Below are 15,696 nucleotides of genomic sequence, written 5' to 3'. Positions count from 1 at the left end.
GTAAGTCCTGTGGGGGGGTCGGGTGTCCTACTTTCTACTGGGTTGGAAATCTATTACAACAGACCTTTGGGTTTTGAACCTCGTAGAGACTGGGTATGCCCTTCCCTTTCGGGAGTTTCCTCCCCCTTACCCTCCTTGCCAAGGTTATTGCTCGGAAGACCATCTGCTTCTCCTTCAGAAAGAGGTTCTGGCCTTGCTTCAGAAGGGTGCAATAGAGGTGGTTCCGGAGCAGGAAAGGGGTCAGGGGTGCTACTCCCGGTATTTCCTGATTCCCAAAAAGGACGGCAGATTGCGTCCGATTCTGGACCACAGAATCTTGAACTTTTACCTGAAACAGGAGAAATTCAAGATGCTGACCCTTGCGCAGGTTCTTCAAGCGTTGCAGTAAGGAGACTGGATGGTGTCGCTCGACTTGCAGGATGCATACTTTCATGTCCCAATTCTGAAGTCGCACAGGAAGTATCTCCGTTTTACGGTTGGGTCGCAACACTACCAGTTTGCGGTCCTCCCGTTTGGTCTTACTACCGCACCTCGAGTTTTCACAAAGGTGATGGCAGTGGTGGCTGCTCATCTCAGGAGGTCGGGGATTCCGGTTTTCCCCTACCTGAACGACTGGCTTCTGAAGGCAGAGTCCCCAGAGATGGTGCTGCGTCATCTGCAGGTAACATCTCAGCTGTTATTCGACTTGGGTTTCTCGATCAATGTGCCCAAATCTCACCTGGTGCGCTCTCAACGCAGCCTGTTCATAGGGGCGGTACTGGACACTACTGTGTGTCGAGCATTTCCTCCACCTCAAAGAATTCTCGACATTCAGGAGATGGTCCCTTTATTTCACAATGGAGCGGTTGTTCCAGTTCTGAAGGTCCTTCGCCTGCTCGGTCTGTTCGCCTCCTGCATTCTGTTGGTCAACCATGCACGCTGGCACATGAGTGCGCTCCAGTGGTGCCTCCGCAGGCAGTGGTATCAGCACAATGGAGATCTCCGGAGAAGCTGCAGCGGATCTTTCTTGGTGGAGCGTGGAGGGCAACCTGTCTCAAGGGAAGCCCTTTCATCTGACTCCGTCGGTGGCCACAGTGATTACGGATGCATCCACTTTAGGGTGGGGTGCTCATCTGGGGGATCTGGAGATCAAGGGTCTTTGGTCTCCAGCGGAAAGGTTGCTTCACATCAACCTTCTGGAATTACGGGTGATTCGTTTGGCACTCAAGGCCTTCCTCCCTTCCCTTCGCGGTCAGTCTGTTCAAGTCCTGACGGACAACACTACCGCAATGTGGTATATAAACAAGCAGGGAGGAGTGGGGTCGCGTTGTCTCTGCAGAGAGGCTCTGCGTCTCTGGTCCTGGGCTCAGGACCATCAGATTTGTCTGGTGGCAAATCATCTGGCCGGGGTGCTGAACGCATGTGCGGACAGTCTCAGTCGGCAGTTCTCCGCCGACCACGAGTGGAGGCTCCATCCGGAGGTAGTTCGTCACGTCTTTCGGACGTGGGGGACACCTCGGGTGGACCTGTTCGCCACCTGCGAGAACGCGCACTGCTCGTCATTTTGCAGTCTCCAGTATCCGATGCAGGGGGCGTTGGGGGACGCGTTTCAGTTGAGTTGGGGCTCGCAACTCCTTTACGCGTTTCCTCCCATACCCTTGATTCCTCGGGTTCTGAGGAAGATTCGCCAAGCCCGGGCCCAAGTCATATTGATCGCCCTGGATTGGCCAAGAAGGGTGTGGTATACAGATCTTCTCCACCTCTCCTCGTGCCCTCCGCTCCGTCTCCCTCTGAGGGCAGACTCCTCTCGCAGTCGGAGGGGCAGGTTCTACACCCCCACCTCCAGAGCTTACACCTTCATGCCTGGAGATTGAACGGGGCAACCTGAATTCCTTCTCTTTCCCGCCTGATGTGGTGGATGTTATTTTATCGGCCAGGCGACACTCCACCAAGTCCATTTACTCATATAGGTGGTCTAAGTTTGTTAAATGGTGTGGAGAGAGATCCATTGACCCTTTAAAAGCCCATCTTTCTGAGGTGCTCCAGTTTGCCCTTTCTTTGACTCAGCAGGGCTGTGCTGTGGCCACGGTCAAGGGCTATCTTTCGGCCTTATCAGCTTTTCTATGTCTACCTGATCAACCGTCATTATTTAAATCTCAGGTTGTACTGAGGTTTATCAAGGGCCTTACAAACATGTTTCCTCCCACTCCTTTTGTAATGCCGTAGTGGGACCTTAATCTTGTTTTAACCTTTCTGATGGGGTCCCCATTTGAGCCGCTACATAGCTGTCCTTTGAGGCTGTTGTCCTTTAAGGTGGTCTTTCTTGTAGCCATAACCTCGGCAAGGAGGGTGAGTTAGCTCCAAGCTCTTAGTTCTAAACCCCCTTTTCTTACATTACATGCTGAAAGGATGGTTCTGAGGACCAGGGCTGGTTTCCTGCCAAAAGTTGTTACTCCGTTCCATTTGGGGCAGTCTGTTACTCTCCCTATTTTTTATCCTCCTCCACATCCTTCCAAAGAGGAGGAAAGACTCCATCGCCTGGACCCGAAGAGGGCTGTGAGTTTCTATCTGGACCGGACTAAAGATTTTCGTCTTGATGATCAACTCTTCATTGGCTACGTTGGTCATTCAAAGGGTAAAGCGGTGCACAAGCGCACGCTATCGAGATGGATCATCCTTGCCATCAAGATCTGCTACGCCCTGGCTGGTAAGACTCCTCCTGCGGGCATTAGAGCTCATTCGACTAGAGCTAACTCATCTACATCTGCTTTGGCCCGGGGTGTTCCTGTGGCAGATATTTGTAAAGCCGCGACTTGGGCCTCCCTCCATACTTTCGCAAAGCATTATTGCTTGGACTCGGAGATGAGGAGGGAGGGCCACTTCGCGCGCTCTGTCTTGCAAGACTTTCTGGTATAGGAAGGTGGAAACCCTCCTCCGGGAGTGGGGACTGCTGTGGGAATCTATTCACAAGGTGAGGAATCCACTGGCAGATGTATCCATCAGAAGAACAAGTTACTTACCTTCGGTAACGCTTTTTCTGGTGGTTACAGTATCTGCCTGTGGATTCCTCACTGACCCACCCGCCTCCCCGTTGTCCACCTTTGTATACCATGAAAGAGGTCTTGTTGGATTTTTTTTTAAACTTTCTTGTACATTTATAGGAAATGCTTGTTTATTTAGCATTCCTTTTCTTTGTATGCTATGTATATGTGTTGGTATACTGTATACTGTGTATACTTGGAGTTGTCGTTGGTTCGCCTGTTCGCCTCGAAGGCTCAGAAAAAATGGGTGTAAGTGACGTCATCACGCAGACGTGGGCTTCTTATGGCTCCGGTGACGTCGTACGGAGTCGTGAGCGGAGCCGATGCATTAGGACGTCGCCCACGTCGACGTGGAGTGCTGGGAAAGAAATGTTCCGTGGAATGCTGGCGCAGGGGATATTCACAAGGTGAGGAATCCACAGGCAGATACTGTATCCACCAGAAAAAGCGTTACCGAAGGTAAGTAACTTGTTCATTTTTTATCGTTTTATTTTTTAAAAAATTGACTTGCAGGTATGGGGGGGGGGCAACGCTCCTCTGCCATAGCTGTGGAGCTGCCGCTGCCCCGCTTTTCTTCCACAAGACAAACCTTGCATAATCTGTCGACCGCTCTTACCCTTCCCACCTGCTCAAGCCTTGCCTTATCACTCTAACCCACTTTTTCACACCCCAACTCCTCCAACCCTACCTAGTTCTGCCATAGACTTTTGACCTTTGATTACACACCTCCTCAGATCTTGCTTAACCTCTGTCCACTCTTTCTTCCTGTCTTCCTAACCTTCCCAGTAAGTGTAACCTCCTCTTACCCTCTGCATCTAGTCCTGTGCCTAAGCCCGCTACACTCCTCCTTCCCTTTCCCCCTCATGTACGACCACCCACCCGCTGCTATCCTAATGTAAGCTGCTTCTACTCTTTAGTCCCCGTCCCCTATACACCTTTCCCACCTATTCCTACGTCGACTCATCCATATTTTCACTATTTCCATAACTTTCATAACCCTTTTCTAGCGTTTGAATCTACTTCCACATTATCAACAAGATTACACGATTCTCTACCTTACCATCATTCCCTTGCCACCTCTTACTATGGCCAGCACCCTGCTGCTACGCTCTCTCCTCAACCTGATCCAGCACACTGCTCTTGCATCATAGCAGTGATTTCCTGTAATGCAATCCAGACCATATGAACACTCTTTTCCCCTTCTAACCCACATTTCATCCCTCAATAGGCAGTCTAATAAAGACAATGATCTTAGTATGTCTCTCCCTCTTCAACTCTTCTTCCTACCTGTCCCAGACCTATTTCTATTTTTTCCTCTCTCTTCTTCTCAGTCATTCTGTTGTAACATTCTATTCCTAACACATTTTCACTCCTCTTCACACAATTATGCTCAATGACAGATAGGGTGAGAGCACCCACCCCCACCCCCCGGTCATCACAACATCCAAACCCTTATTCCATCCTACAATTCGACATCAATACATCCAAGCACTCCATATGATGCGGTGAGCTATTCAGCTGCTAATGCACTTCAGCACCTTATCAGGTCGATGAAGCAAACTTCATTATAATCTACTGCAATGCACTGTTCCAAAGCAACACAAGGAGTAGTGCATTTTGGCATCTATGTTACAGATGTGTTTTTCAACTTAATTTTACACTAAAGCATATTTAGAAAAACATGTTCTCCAATATTGGGTCTTTCATAGATCCACATGTTTGAATTATTGCCCAGTGTCATAGTTTCTGCTGTCCAATGAGCTGCTAACACCTTCTCTAAAGAGGCTGCATGGTGTCTTCTGTTCCTTCTTTGCCCTTAGGCACTCCCGCTTGGCTAAGTCTAATGCCCACAGTACTGTACTGTAATTTCAACTATATTTTGATATTTGCTTCCAGAATTCATATTCTTTCCATTAATGTGAAGATGGTAGACATACTATTTCTTTCACCAACAGTAGAGGCATTTGACAAATGGAAAATAGATTCTGCCATGAAAATAATGCAGAATTAGGAAAAAAGAGGTTCACTCTCTTGACATCTGTTAAAAGTGAAGACACTGACATTTCTCAGAAAAGCCAGGTGTGAAACACCAAATACATCGTACAACTCTTCTCCCATGAGCCAGAAAAAAAGAACTGGCTTTGAGAACTGCCAGTAAAAGGCACAATGGGTGGTGATAGCTCCTTAACAGGGTGTTTTTTCTCAAACTTCTATAATGCAAGCCTATCGGGATGCACTTTTCCCTCAGCAATAGATATGTACACAGCAGTTTGGGCTCATAGGCTTCTGACGGACGCTCGGCATCACATACACATATTGGAGTTTGCAGCGTATTTGTTGAAATGTGGACAAAAATATTTATATGAAGTGATCTGGGGTCTATGCTCGTATCAATTTATTACGTTTATGACTTCAATGAAGACTTCTATGGTGCAGAACCAAGAGTGGTTTGTCAAGGCAAGGTTTGAGTAGAAAAAGCCAAAATCCACGAAGCTTGCAGAATAGTTAAGGGCCGACCCTTCGGCCTCAGCTCTAGTCTCACAGCCTGCATCAGTGCATTCCAGAAGCTTATCTCAGTTCCCTAATTTGAATGAACCATTTGCATTGCGTGTCCATTCATCTTGCCATTTTGTGCACAGCATAGAGACAGATGTAGCTTGAAATGAGGTGATAATAAGTACCTTCAAGTGGATATATATGAGCCTCAAGAAGGAATATGGGATTCACAAAACATGCATAGGTTGTTACCTTTTAGTAACACATTTTAATAAAATAATATTTTAATTATATAAAGAAAATGTTTTGAAAATACACTTTTGAGAATATTTGCAGAAATTACCCATCAAAGAACAGAATTAGTTGCCAATGATGGAAGTCAATATGGATATTTATAGTATCTGCAATTCATCTGCATCTCTTGGTTGTATTTTTCTAGTGGCTTGGCAACCACTGGATAAAATTGTGTATTCTATGTGCATGGCCTAGTAACTAAATGAAATGTATTACCTTAAAAAAATAATCAAGACCTAGTGTTGAGCTGCAAGCCCAGAGAGATTTTCTCCATGCTTTCGCATAAACATAAATGAAAAAGAAAAACAATTTACGTCTCTAATGCGTTGTAGCACTTACTGTCTTTCCCCATGAATATTGCACATTCACATATAGTTTTGGTGGGCTGACTAATAGATATCTTAATCCACTCTTTGCACCTTTTAAAGTCTTTTAAATTGTTTCCTTTTTTTCAGCAAGGAGAGCAGCCGGTATATGAGATCAACCTTTACATGTACCTATACTTTGTTATCTTCATCATCTTTGGAGCTTTCTTCACACTGAATCTTTTCATTGGTGTAATTATTGACAATTTCAATCAGCAAAAGAAAAAGATAAGTATCCATTCCCCAGTGTCATTCTCATTAGGTCTTTCTTTCACTTTCTAACAAACCTTTAACTTTCTAACAAAACTTCTATTTTCCCTACAAACTATAGTATCAATTGAAATTGTCAAAGCGTACTGCTATATAAAATTCAGACTGCATTATTGTTTTTTATTTACCTTCAGATTAAATGACGGAACTTTTGTTTGAAAGATTTATAATTTTCATTAAAGCTCATATTACTAGCATCTATTAAAACTAGTGCATAAAAGAAAAACATAGCTCATTATACCAAAAGGTAAAACTAAATGAACTGCAACACTAATTAAATTATGATCCTATAAAGTTTGGGACACATCGATAGTAAAGAAGAGCAGGACACATTCTGGTAGTGTTAAGTATTTGTTTCTTTGCAGTGGGGACATTTACACACCAAGGCAAAGACTTTTCTCAAACATACCCTGTTTTTGTCAGCAGTGAAACAGAATTTTAAATTTATTTTAAGGTCATTATACTCCACTATCATGGGTTTTCCTCTGGCAACTTAAATGTTTGGGGGGATTCGTACCCATGCTCCCTGTATTTCAAGTAGGAGATTATGAATTAGGCAGTATGTTTCATGGAATCTTGAATTGTAAATTTGTTAAGCAACGTCTTTGGAGTCGTTTTGTTACTTCAGCATCACCCTCCAAAGTTTTAGTCTACTATTCTAGGCGCTATCTAGGGAATTAAAGCATATTTTTATAATGTGCCAGCAGTCTATTGTTAGGATCTCAAATGTTAATTTTTCAAAGTAATAAAAAGCAGCCAAGGAGGGCTCTATTTGAGACTACACTATGGATATGAGTATCCCCGATCATTTATACTATATCCTTAGGAAGCAGTGCATACACACTTCATGAGCTAATACATGTATGTTGGTGCAACCCAATTGTACACTACCTTGTTTTTGCCAGTGTAAAACAGGATTTTAAATTGATTTTAAGGTCATTATATTCAGCTGCCATGGGTTCAGCTATTAACTGTTACAACCAGTCCTCCTCAAGATCACCTTGATTTTCCATAGCAGGTGAGTTGACGAGTGAACCACTCCAGTTGCATCCCTTTTAGATATCCCTGGGTGAGATCCTGTGTTTGTAGTGGTTGGCAATGACGATTCAATGTAGATGAACTTTGAGAACAAAATATAAGTGAGGCAGCATGAGGTCATGCACGATTTTCAAAACTAGAGTGCAAGAGAGCTTTGCAAGATCGGCACTGTGTTTCTGGATGAGATTCCAGGTCTGTCATTTAAAGGTTAAAATGGTTACTCCCCATCTGTTGCTTTGCTCATGTGGGACAGGGTGTTAGCCCTAACAAAACAGGTACCTGTGTATCAGCACTGTAGGAGTCACAGTAAATGTTGATTGGTTCTTTAACTAGTTTTGCCATCGCAAGGTCCTGTTGATAGCATCACTTTTGAATGTTTGATACACAACAGCCATTTGTAGCTCCAGGTAAAAGCATTTATCGAGCTACCAAGATAAATATGAATGTTCTGTTCACTGTCGAGGCTCCAATATAGAAGCCTGTGTTCACTGTTAAGGAGATTCTTTCTGCTGTCCTTTCCTCAAGGTGCCAATGAGGATTTTAACAAATAGTAGCTATAGTTGTCTCACATCGTGGTGAGGAGCTCCTGTCAGGAAATATTCATTACCGGTATGGTACCAGAATGTTGTAACCAAAATTTCGTCTGGCAGAAATATTATTTACAAAATTTGTTGGTTTGTATTTACTATTTCTCCAACATTGGTTCTTTCATTTATTAATGTGCTTGAATCATTCCTGACATCAGACTGGCAATTCACGGTACAGATAAACGCAGTAAACAGATTTAAAATGGCAATTGGCCTTAACAACAGTGTTTGTTTAGTAGCACACCTACCTCATTTGAAGCAGCCTGAACTTCAGCCTACGTCTACGTAAAGTTTATGGTGCAAAATAGACACAGAAAAATATCAGAATCCACATCTACAGCTTAAAAGAGGTTGGGTTTTAAAATCTTGCTGAAAGGGAGCAGATGTGAAGATAACTATAATTCACTCAGAAGCCTGTTCCATTCTCTGGCAGCAACTACTGAAAACGCTCTGTTAAAGGTTTTGGCCTGAGGTTTTGAGGATATGAAGTATAAAGAGGCCTCAGGGTCCTCCTTGTAAGTTATCTATTTAATTAATACTTAAATAAAAATATCACCCTTATGGAGTTAATAATCGAAGTAATCGACACCCAATGGGATGATATTTCTATAAACAATATTTAGGGTACAATATTTCAGTCAGACAATATTTTTGTTAAGTTTTCTGGTGTACAACTCCTCTTTACTGATACTTATTCTTCACGTTTAAACAACTGTCATAAGTATCGACTTCATCCCTAATGCCTTTTGCCTCTTATCTTTCTGTTTTTTATTCTCTTTCTCATAATCTCCTGATGTTCTTCCCCTTTTTTGACTCAGTCTCTTTAATTCCTTAACTCTTGCTAGCCACCTTGGTGGGCTTTATACTATTGATCAACAGATTTCTCTAATCCTGCATACCCACTATAGCATCCGTAAAATCCAGCATTGGCAATAGGTGAATATTCAGGCAGCATTTTCCTGTGTGCAAGTGCTGCTTACCACCTCAGATTACTCTAAACTAGATGCACAGTTTGGAAGCAGGCCATATGAGGTAGCTGTGTGAGGTGACAGAATGCCCTGTCCTGACATCTACTTCTCCTGTCATGTCATTACAGTAAACCTTTACTGAATATAGCTGGCATTCCTCTCCAGTCCTCGACGCACCTAAAGCCTTACTTACACATCAGGAATGCCAAAATTCTCACAAACCTCTGGCATTTGATCTCCTAAATGCCTAGCCATGCCTCAAAGAAATGTATCCCATAGTTACAATGGGCTTGTGTATACGGTGACATTCAAATAAAAAACACAGTGCTGAGTATTCCTTTTCTGATTGGGGCCACACTTCTGGTTTATCCCAGTTGTTCTATACCCCAAACTCTGCTTTGTTTTGTAACCAAGGGCCATATATACCACACATTTTACCACTTGTAGACGGCCAAATGGGCCTTTAACAACCTGTAAAATGTATTTTCCTATGTACCAACCCTATTTTGCAAGTCGATAACCTAATACTGACTCACAAACTAGGTTTTGTGAGTCGCTATTAGGGAGGGGCGTGTAAAGGGCATCCCTTCCTAATAGCGAGTCAAACTGGTGTGTATGAATGTTTTGACACTGGGAATGCGGTCACAAAACACTCACAGATTACCATCAATTTCTAATTGGTGGTAAACCATTCTCAAACGGGAGAATGGGGGTGACAATATTTTTTCAGATGGGGCAGGCAGTGCCCACTATAGAAAAATTTAAAAAACGATTAATTTTTATTTTTCAAATGCACCCTGTTTTCCTCCAATGGGTCGCAAATCGCTACCTGCCTCATGAATATTAATGAGAAGTCCCTTGAGACCCGTTTGAGAATCGCTAACAGTATCTGAGCTACTGTTGTACATCAGGCAAATTGGGAGTCGTTAATCTTAATTTACGAGTTGCAAAAAGGTGAGTTGTACATGGGGCCCCACGTTCTTCTTATCCTGAATCTTGCTATCTGTCCAGACCGCAGATGAAATATGTTCACTTAAACTGTATTCAAAGTGTGCTGTAATCACATACTATGCAGAGTCATTTAACAATGAACTCCGGTTGGAAGGTAACTAGTATAATAACTGTAGTTCTTTTTATACTTTGGAGGAAAGGACATCTTCATGACAGAGGAGCAGAAGAAATATTACAACGCCATGAAGAAACTTGGATCGAAGAAGCCACAGAAGCCTATCCCCAGGCCACAGGTATATGAGTGAAAGGATCGCATGTTGTGACTTGTATTGTAAGCAAGAGGCCACCTATGAATGCTCAAAGAAAGGTTGTTTTGTACTTATTGCAGATCACAGTATGACAGTCTGAAGACACAGTATGAGGAACATGATCTCTATAATATGCAAAAAAAAAACTTTTCCCTCCATTGCAGTGTGTACCTGGACATCGATTCTGTATGTCATCATATCTTTCCATCACATCAGTATCCAAATTCCTGAGGCTTTGCTGACCAGAAATCCCTGATATCATGTTAAGGATCTTCAAACATGACATCACTTTTGGAATGGCACTATATGGAGTGGTGACTCCGCTTTCGTCTAGGAAGAACACACTTTCAACTTCTCTATGTATTGTCTTCATCACCTCAAAAAAGCGTAACTTAAGTGATTCAGTGAACACCCTCTAACCAAATACCAACTGAAGGTTCAGGTGTTAAGAAATCTATATTTTGGTGGAGACAAATCGCTACATTAGAGATAGATGGTAATTTTGCTAAAAAATCTTCGGGCCCGATTCACAAAGATACAGTTAGACAAAAGTCTAACTTTACAACTTTTGGTATTCATACTACTCGTAAATGCCCTTTGTGAACACCAAGTCTAACTTTATGACTTTCAGTATTCACAAAGGGCATTTACGAGTTGTAAATTCCCTTTGTGAATACCTAAACTACTAAAGTTAGACTTTTGTCTAACTTTACCTGTGTGAATCGGGCACAGCGTTTACAATATTGAAGTCCAGCTTCCTCAAGGGAAGTAATCACGTCTGCCAGAGGTTACATTGTTTAAGGACAACCCTTGAACTTATTTTGTCATAAGGCTGTTTGTATAATGAAGAGTTAATATCATGGAAATCCTCTAATTATATTCTAGGCGAACAAAGTTAGTATATATGACCGAAAAGACTACATCAGGCACTTTTAGATAGAAATCATATCTATCTAAATTAGTCCTCTGCACTACAAGCTGAGATAAAAGTTGTCTCTCAAGCTTAAGCAGGCTTCCAATAATTGTATCACTTATGCCCCATTCAACAAGTCTGTTGTTGGGAAAACCCTGGCATCACGTGGTCCAAATGCTTGAAACAGTCTGACCTCAGCCTTCGGACAACGGCAGGACCATTTCGAATTCAGAAGTGAACTGAAGATTTTCCTGCTACATCAGACCTTTCCCTGAGTCGAGTACCTGGTTGACTGGCTAACTGATTATGAATCAACTTCAGGCTACATACAAACCTCAGGTAAACATGTAGGAATACTTCTAATGATAGCCTTGCTCAATTGTTGTCTCTTCTGGACAACTTAGTGTAAAACCCAAACTTTTCCTGCAGCCAGCAGAAATTGCAAATCAAACTTCTCCTGCAGGTATGCAACTATTTTAGGTACTATGAATTTATTATCTTATGCTTTAATATATATACATTTTTAATATCTTTGCTTACTATCTTTCACGGTCATCCATTTTAATTCCACTCCCAATTTTCATTTGCATGCTCTCAGGATTGGCCTCTAGCAGTATATGGTGCTAATAAAATGTCAACAAATAAATAGATGAACTGTGCAACATGAGACAACCGAAAGGAAAACCTTTCCCCAGTGTTGAATAAGAGTGGAATTTCTGTTAATCCAAAGTCTTGAATGATTTTGATTAGATTTTTAAAATTTGTGAAGTGGACGAATTCCCAGAGGCATCTTCGCGCTTCTACTATCCGAAGGAAAAACTGTAAGTTAATGAGTTAAAATCATGCTTTTAAAGATCTCCTGTGGGAAAGGAGATTAGAACTCTCTCTAAGTTCCAGAGGCAGGGAATTCCACAGCAGAGCAGTGCCCATTATGAATCTTCACCGTCCCCAAGAAGCTCGATTAAACTTGGGACCCACCATCAATTTGGCTGTGGAGGAACAAAGCATTCTGGAAGGAGTTTACGAAATAATTTTGTGTCTCAGATATTTGGGGCCACAGTTATGTAACGCCTTAAAGGCCATGCAGAGTGCTTTGAATACAATCCGCTTCTTTATAGGCTGCCAATGAGGCTTGACTAATGCCAATTAATGTCAAATAGGTAAAAATAGCCATCTCTGTTAGTCTTTAGCCACTTCCCCAAAATGTGTGCAGCCTGGAATCGAACAGGAATCGTTTATTCTATCGTGCTAGTGGCATCACAAAGAAAAGCGATATATACATGACTTATATTAATGTAGCTGTGGGCAAACACAGGGCCCGCGCAGATAATGAAAAAGCCAAATCTGGACCATATCACCTCAATAGTGCATGAGAGAGAATTGGAATTAGCACAATAGAAAACAAGCAAGAATGTTTAATTGACAGCTAATTTCAAGCTTATTAGTGCAGTTTCTAGCACAAGGTAAGTAAACCTTCAGTCAGAGCACTTCCCAACTTTTAGAAATGCAATTGAGGTATACCAAGCAGGTGAATAGGTTTTGAGATGCAATCAACCAAAACGAATAACTACGGTTATTTTAAGACTGCTGTTTTAGCAACCTCATCTATACCATTAATCATTTACCCTGTAGGGCTGCCAGAAAAATCAAGCTTTTTATATTAAAAGTATTCTTCCTGGCTCACTAGGCATTTGCATTCACACTTGGAGGCTCTTCCCACTGGGTAGGTTGGTTTCTACACCGATGCAAGATGTATGCTATGAACTGAACTAAACAGTCTCCCATATGTTCATGTCGGTGACACGAGTTCCTTCCTTTGTCGTTATTGGACATAACATCTAGCCACAAATAACAGGATTAAAACAGATGTGTACCTCACCCTATAATAGCAGATGAAGATGATGCGCCAGGATGCCCTTTTGAGTAGAATACACTTAATAAGCATTAGTTCATTTCATTTCAGGCTCGACCTCTGCACCTGAGGCCCCACCATACCCCTGCCGCATTATAATTGCTACCTACTCCTTTCTGCATGAATCTCTACTTCTCCTGACCCCGCTGGACATTGTAGATTAAGAAGTTAGACAACTGGTTTGTTACCGTGTAATATTCAGAGTTGACTATGAAGATACTGCTCCTTAATTTTACTGAGAAAGAGGTTTACTTTGTTTTTGAGCCTCTTCCAAACATAGGCAATGTAGCAGAATATCCGAGTACCAGAGCAGTGTTCACAATGTATTTCATCCACAAGTCAAAATAATATTTCAAATTCAAGATAATTTAAAATAAACTTCAGGTGAACCTATTTACTCTTTCACCTGAGATGGCTACAGCTAGCTCCCAGCACACCTAACATCCAAGGTTGTCTTACCGCATCTTGGAAGGCCATAAGTTAAGAAAACCTACTTGTTTTAGTTGGGTAGAAAGCATAAATAATAACATATACAATATACTAGGGAGCTAATAACAAATAGACTAAAATACCACTTCATTTTGTTCATCTGATATCAATGCTGTCGCAAATGCCCTGTAGCCATTTGTTCCTATAGCATACCATGATAACATGCATTTTGTTCAAATACTATTTATGGCAGTGGTCATCATGGCAAGTGTGAGGATAAAGATTCCCTTGATGCGCAACTACCTAATACCATGGCTTTTTTTCCAGTTTACACATTTTGCTAGGATGGTGGGTAACAGCTAGTATTATGTGCTTTTGGTTGACTTTTCAGGCAGTAGTTTGCTGATGCTGCACACTGATGGTGCCACATAGCCAATAGCCTTGGAAAATCACCATTTGGTTTCCACAAGAGGTCAAAAGTGAAACACTTATTGATGCATCTGGAGAAAGCAGTATCTTCCAGTGCATCCAATGGAGGCTTTGTATTCTCAAGGTTCAACCTGAAGGCATACTTAGCAAGTATTTCACCAAGACCCAAAGTGCATCCCCCATAATCTTCTACAAAGCCCTCTTGCTATAGTGTGGGAAGTCATATCTTGCATTCCTGTTGTCATTAGTATGATTGATGACATAACGGATTAGTCAGAAGATGTGACAAGGCATAATTAATGCTGAAAAGCAGCTCGCAACAGATGAATGACAAGTTGTTCATTTGAACACATCCAAAAAGAGCTATCTCGTTGGCCATTTGATCAATTCTAAGGGCATCTAACCACCCAACAGAAAATAGAAGGCAAAATCACAACTACTTACCTATATACACTTACCTTGTCAGTATTTTAGTCCTTGATATTTACGCTTCGGTAATCTGGTAACTTAATATTTTCTACTTGATGATTCAGGCTGCCACTATAGTGGAAGTTGATTTTGTATTACTCAGCGTGGCATAGATGTTCTACTATAGGCTTAAAGCAGATTATAACAGTGTCTTCTGAGCTGCTCTATGTATCTTTTGATTGGTGCGTTTCATATCCTGCTTCCTTACAAAACACACCATTATTTGTTTAGTGCTGGATTCTTCAAAGTTTGCTCAAACATCATAGTTGCGTCGCAATAAATTGTATATATGTTTTCTTTCATTGATTAAAGGTATAGATTTTTGGGATTAATCATTAAACATATCCTTCTCCATCACAGTGCATGCAAACATTTATATTTGTGTTTCCTCACTCAACCACTCTTTTCTTTTTATGTCTTTGTCTGTGGACTGTTTGTTTAAATGTGGTTTTCCTTTCTGTGCACTACACCTGTACCTCCAACTTCACCCATCATCCCTTTATTCAAGAACAAACTTCAAGGATTGGTTTTTGATTTTGTGACCAAGCAAGTATTTGACATTGTGATCATGGTCCTAATTTGTCTTAACATGGTGACCATGATGATTGAAACAGATGACCAGAGCGAGCAAAAAATCGAAATTCTCTACTGGATCAACTTGGTTTTCATCGTTGTCTTTACTGGAGAATGTCTTCTAAAAATGTTTGCACTACGGCATTACTATTTCACCATCGGCTGGAACATATTTGATTTTGTGGTCGTTATTTTGTCCATTGCAGGTACGTTTTTCATACTTTATTTTAATTGTATAGTAGAAATGTACAAACGTATGGCAGACCATGAAGGCAGTTTTCCGGGCTTGTGATGAGTCTCTAATGCACCCTTTACAGCGAGCCTCGATTTCCCATCATTGCCACAGGGTTAAGAGAAGTCAACCTTGTCTAGAAAGCTATATTCATCTGGAACATAATGGATAAACATATTTCAGAGACCCATAATATGCCCCCTCAGAGGCTGTTGTCCTTCAGCTCAACAAACTTGTTGATTAAATACTGAACCAACATGATGTTATTGTTATTGTTGTTCTCCTTTCTATAGCGCACAAATCACCCGGGGGCATCTCGGCGCTTGTTTAAAAATTTTAATCTGAGGCTAGAAGTCGAGAGTATGATTAAAATAGAAACGCTTTTAGTTGTTTCCTAAAAGTACTGTATAAAGAAATTTTGCGAAGGGAAACTGGTAGCTTAT

General features: G+C 41.7%; 1 protein-coding gene across 3 annotated transcripts in view; it reads left to right on the top strand.

Moving 5' to 3' along the window:
* Positions 1-15,696, top strand: part of LOC146871423 (sodium channel protein type 4 subunit alpha-like) — a 1,828,482-nt gene that overhangs the window by 1,374,781 nt on the left and 438,005 nt on the right. For all 3 annotated transcript variants that reach the window (XM_085651070.1, XM_085651071.1, XM_085651069.1), the window contains 3 exons: positions 6,266-6,403; positions 10,178-10,282; positions 14,957-15,227. In XM_085651070.1, coding sequence (XP_085507196.1) covers positions 6,266-6,403; positions 10,178-10,282; positions 14,957-15,227 — 514 coding nt within the window. The remainder of the gene's footprint in view (positions 1-6,265; positions 6,404-10,177; positions 10,283-14,956; positions 15,228-15,696) is intronic.

This window comes from Triturus cristatus, chromosome 1_1 (assembly GCF_964204655.1).
Source record: "Triturus cristatus chromosome 1_1, aTriCri1.1, whole genome shotgun sequence".
NCBI lineage: Eukaryota > Metazoa > Chordata > Amphibia > Caudata > Salamandridae > Triturus > Triturus cristatus.
This window is presented reverse-complemented; position numbering and strand designations above follow the sequence as displayed.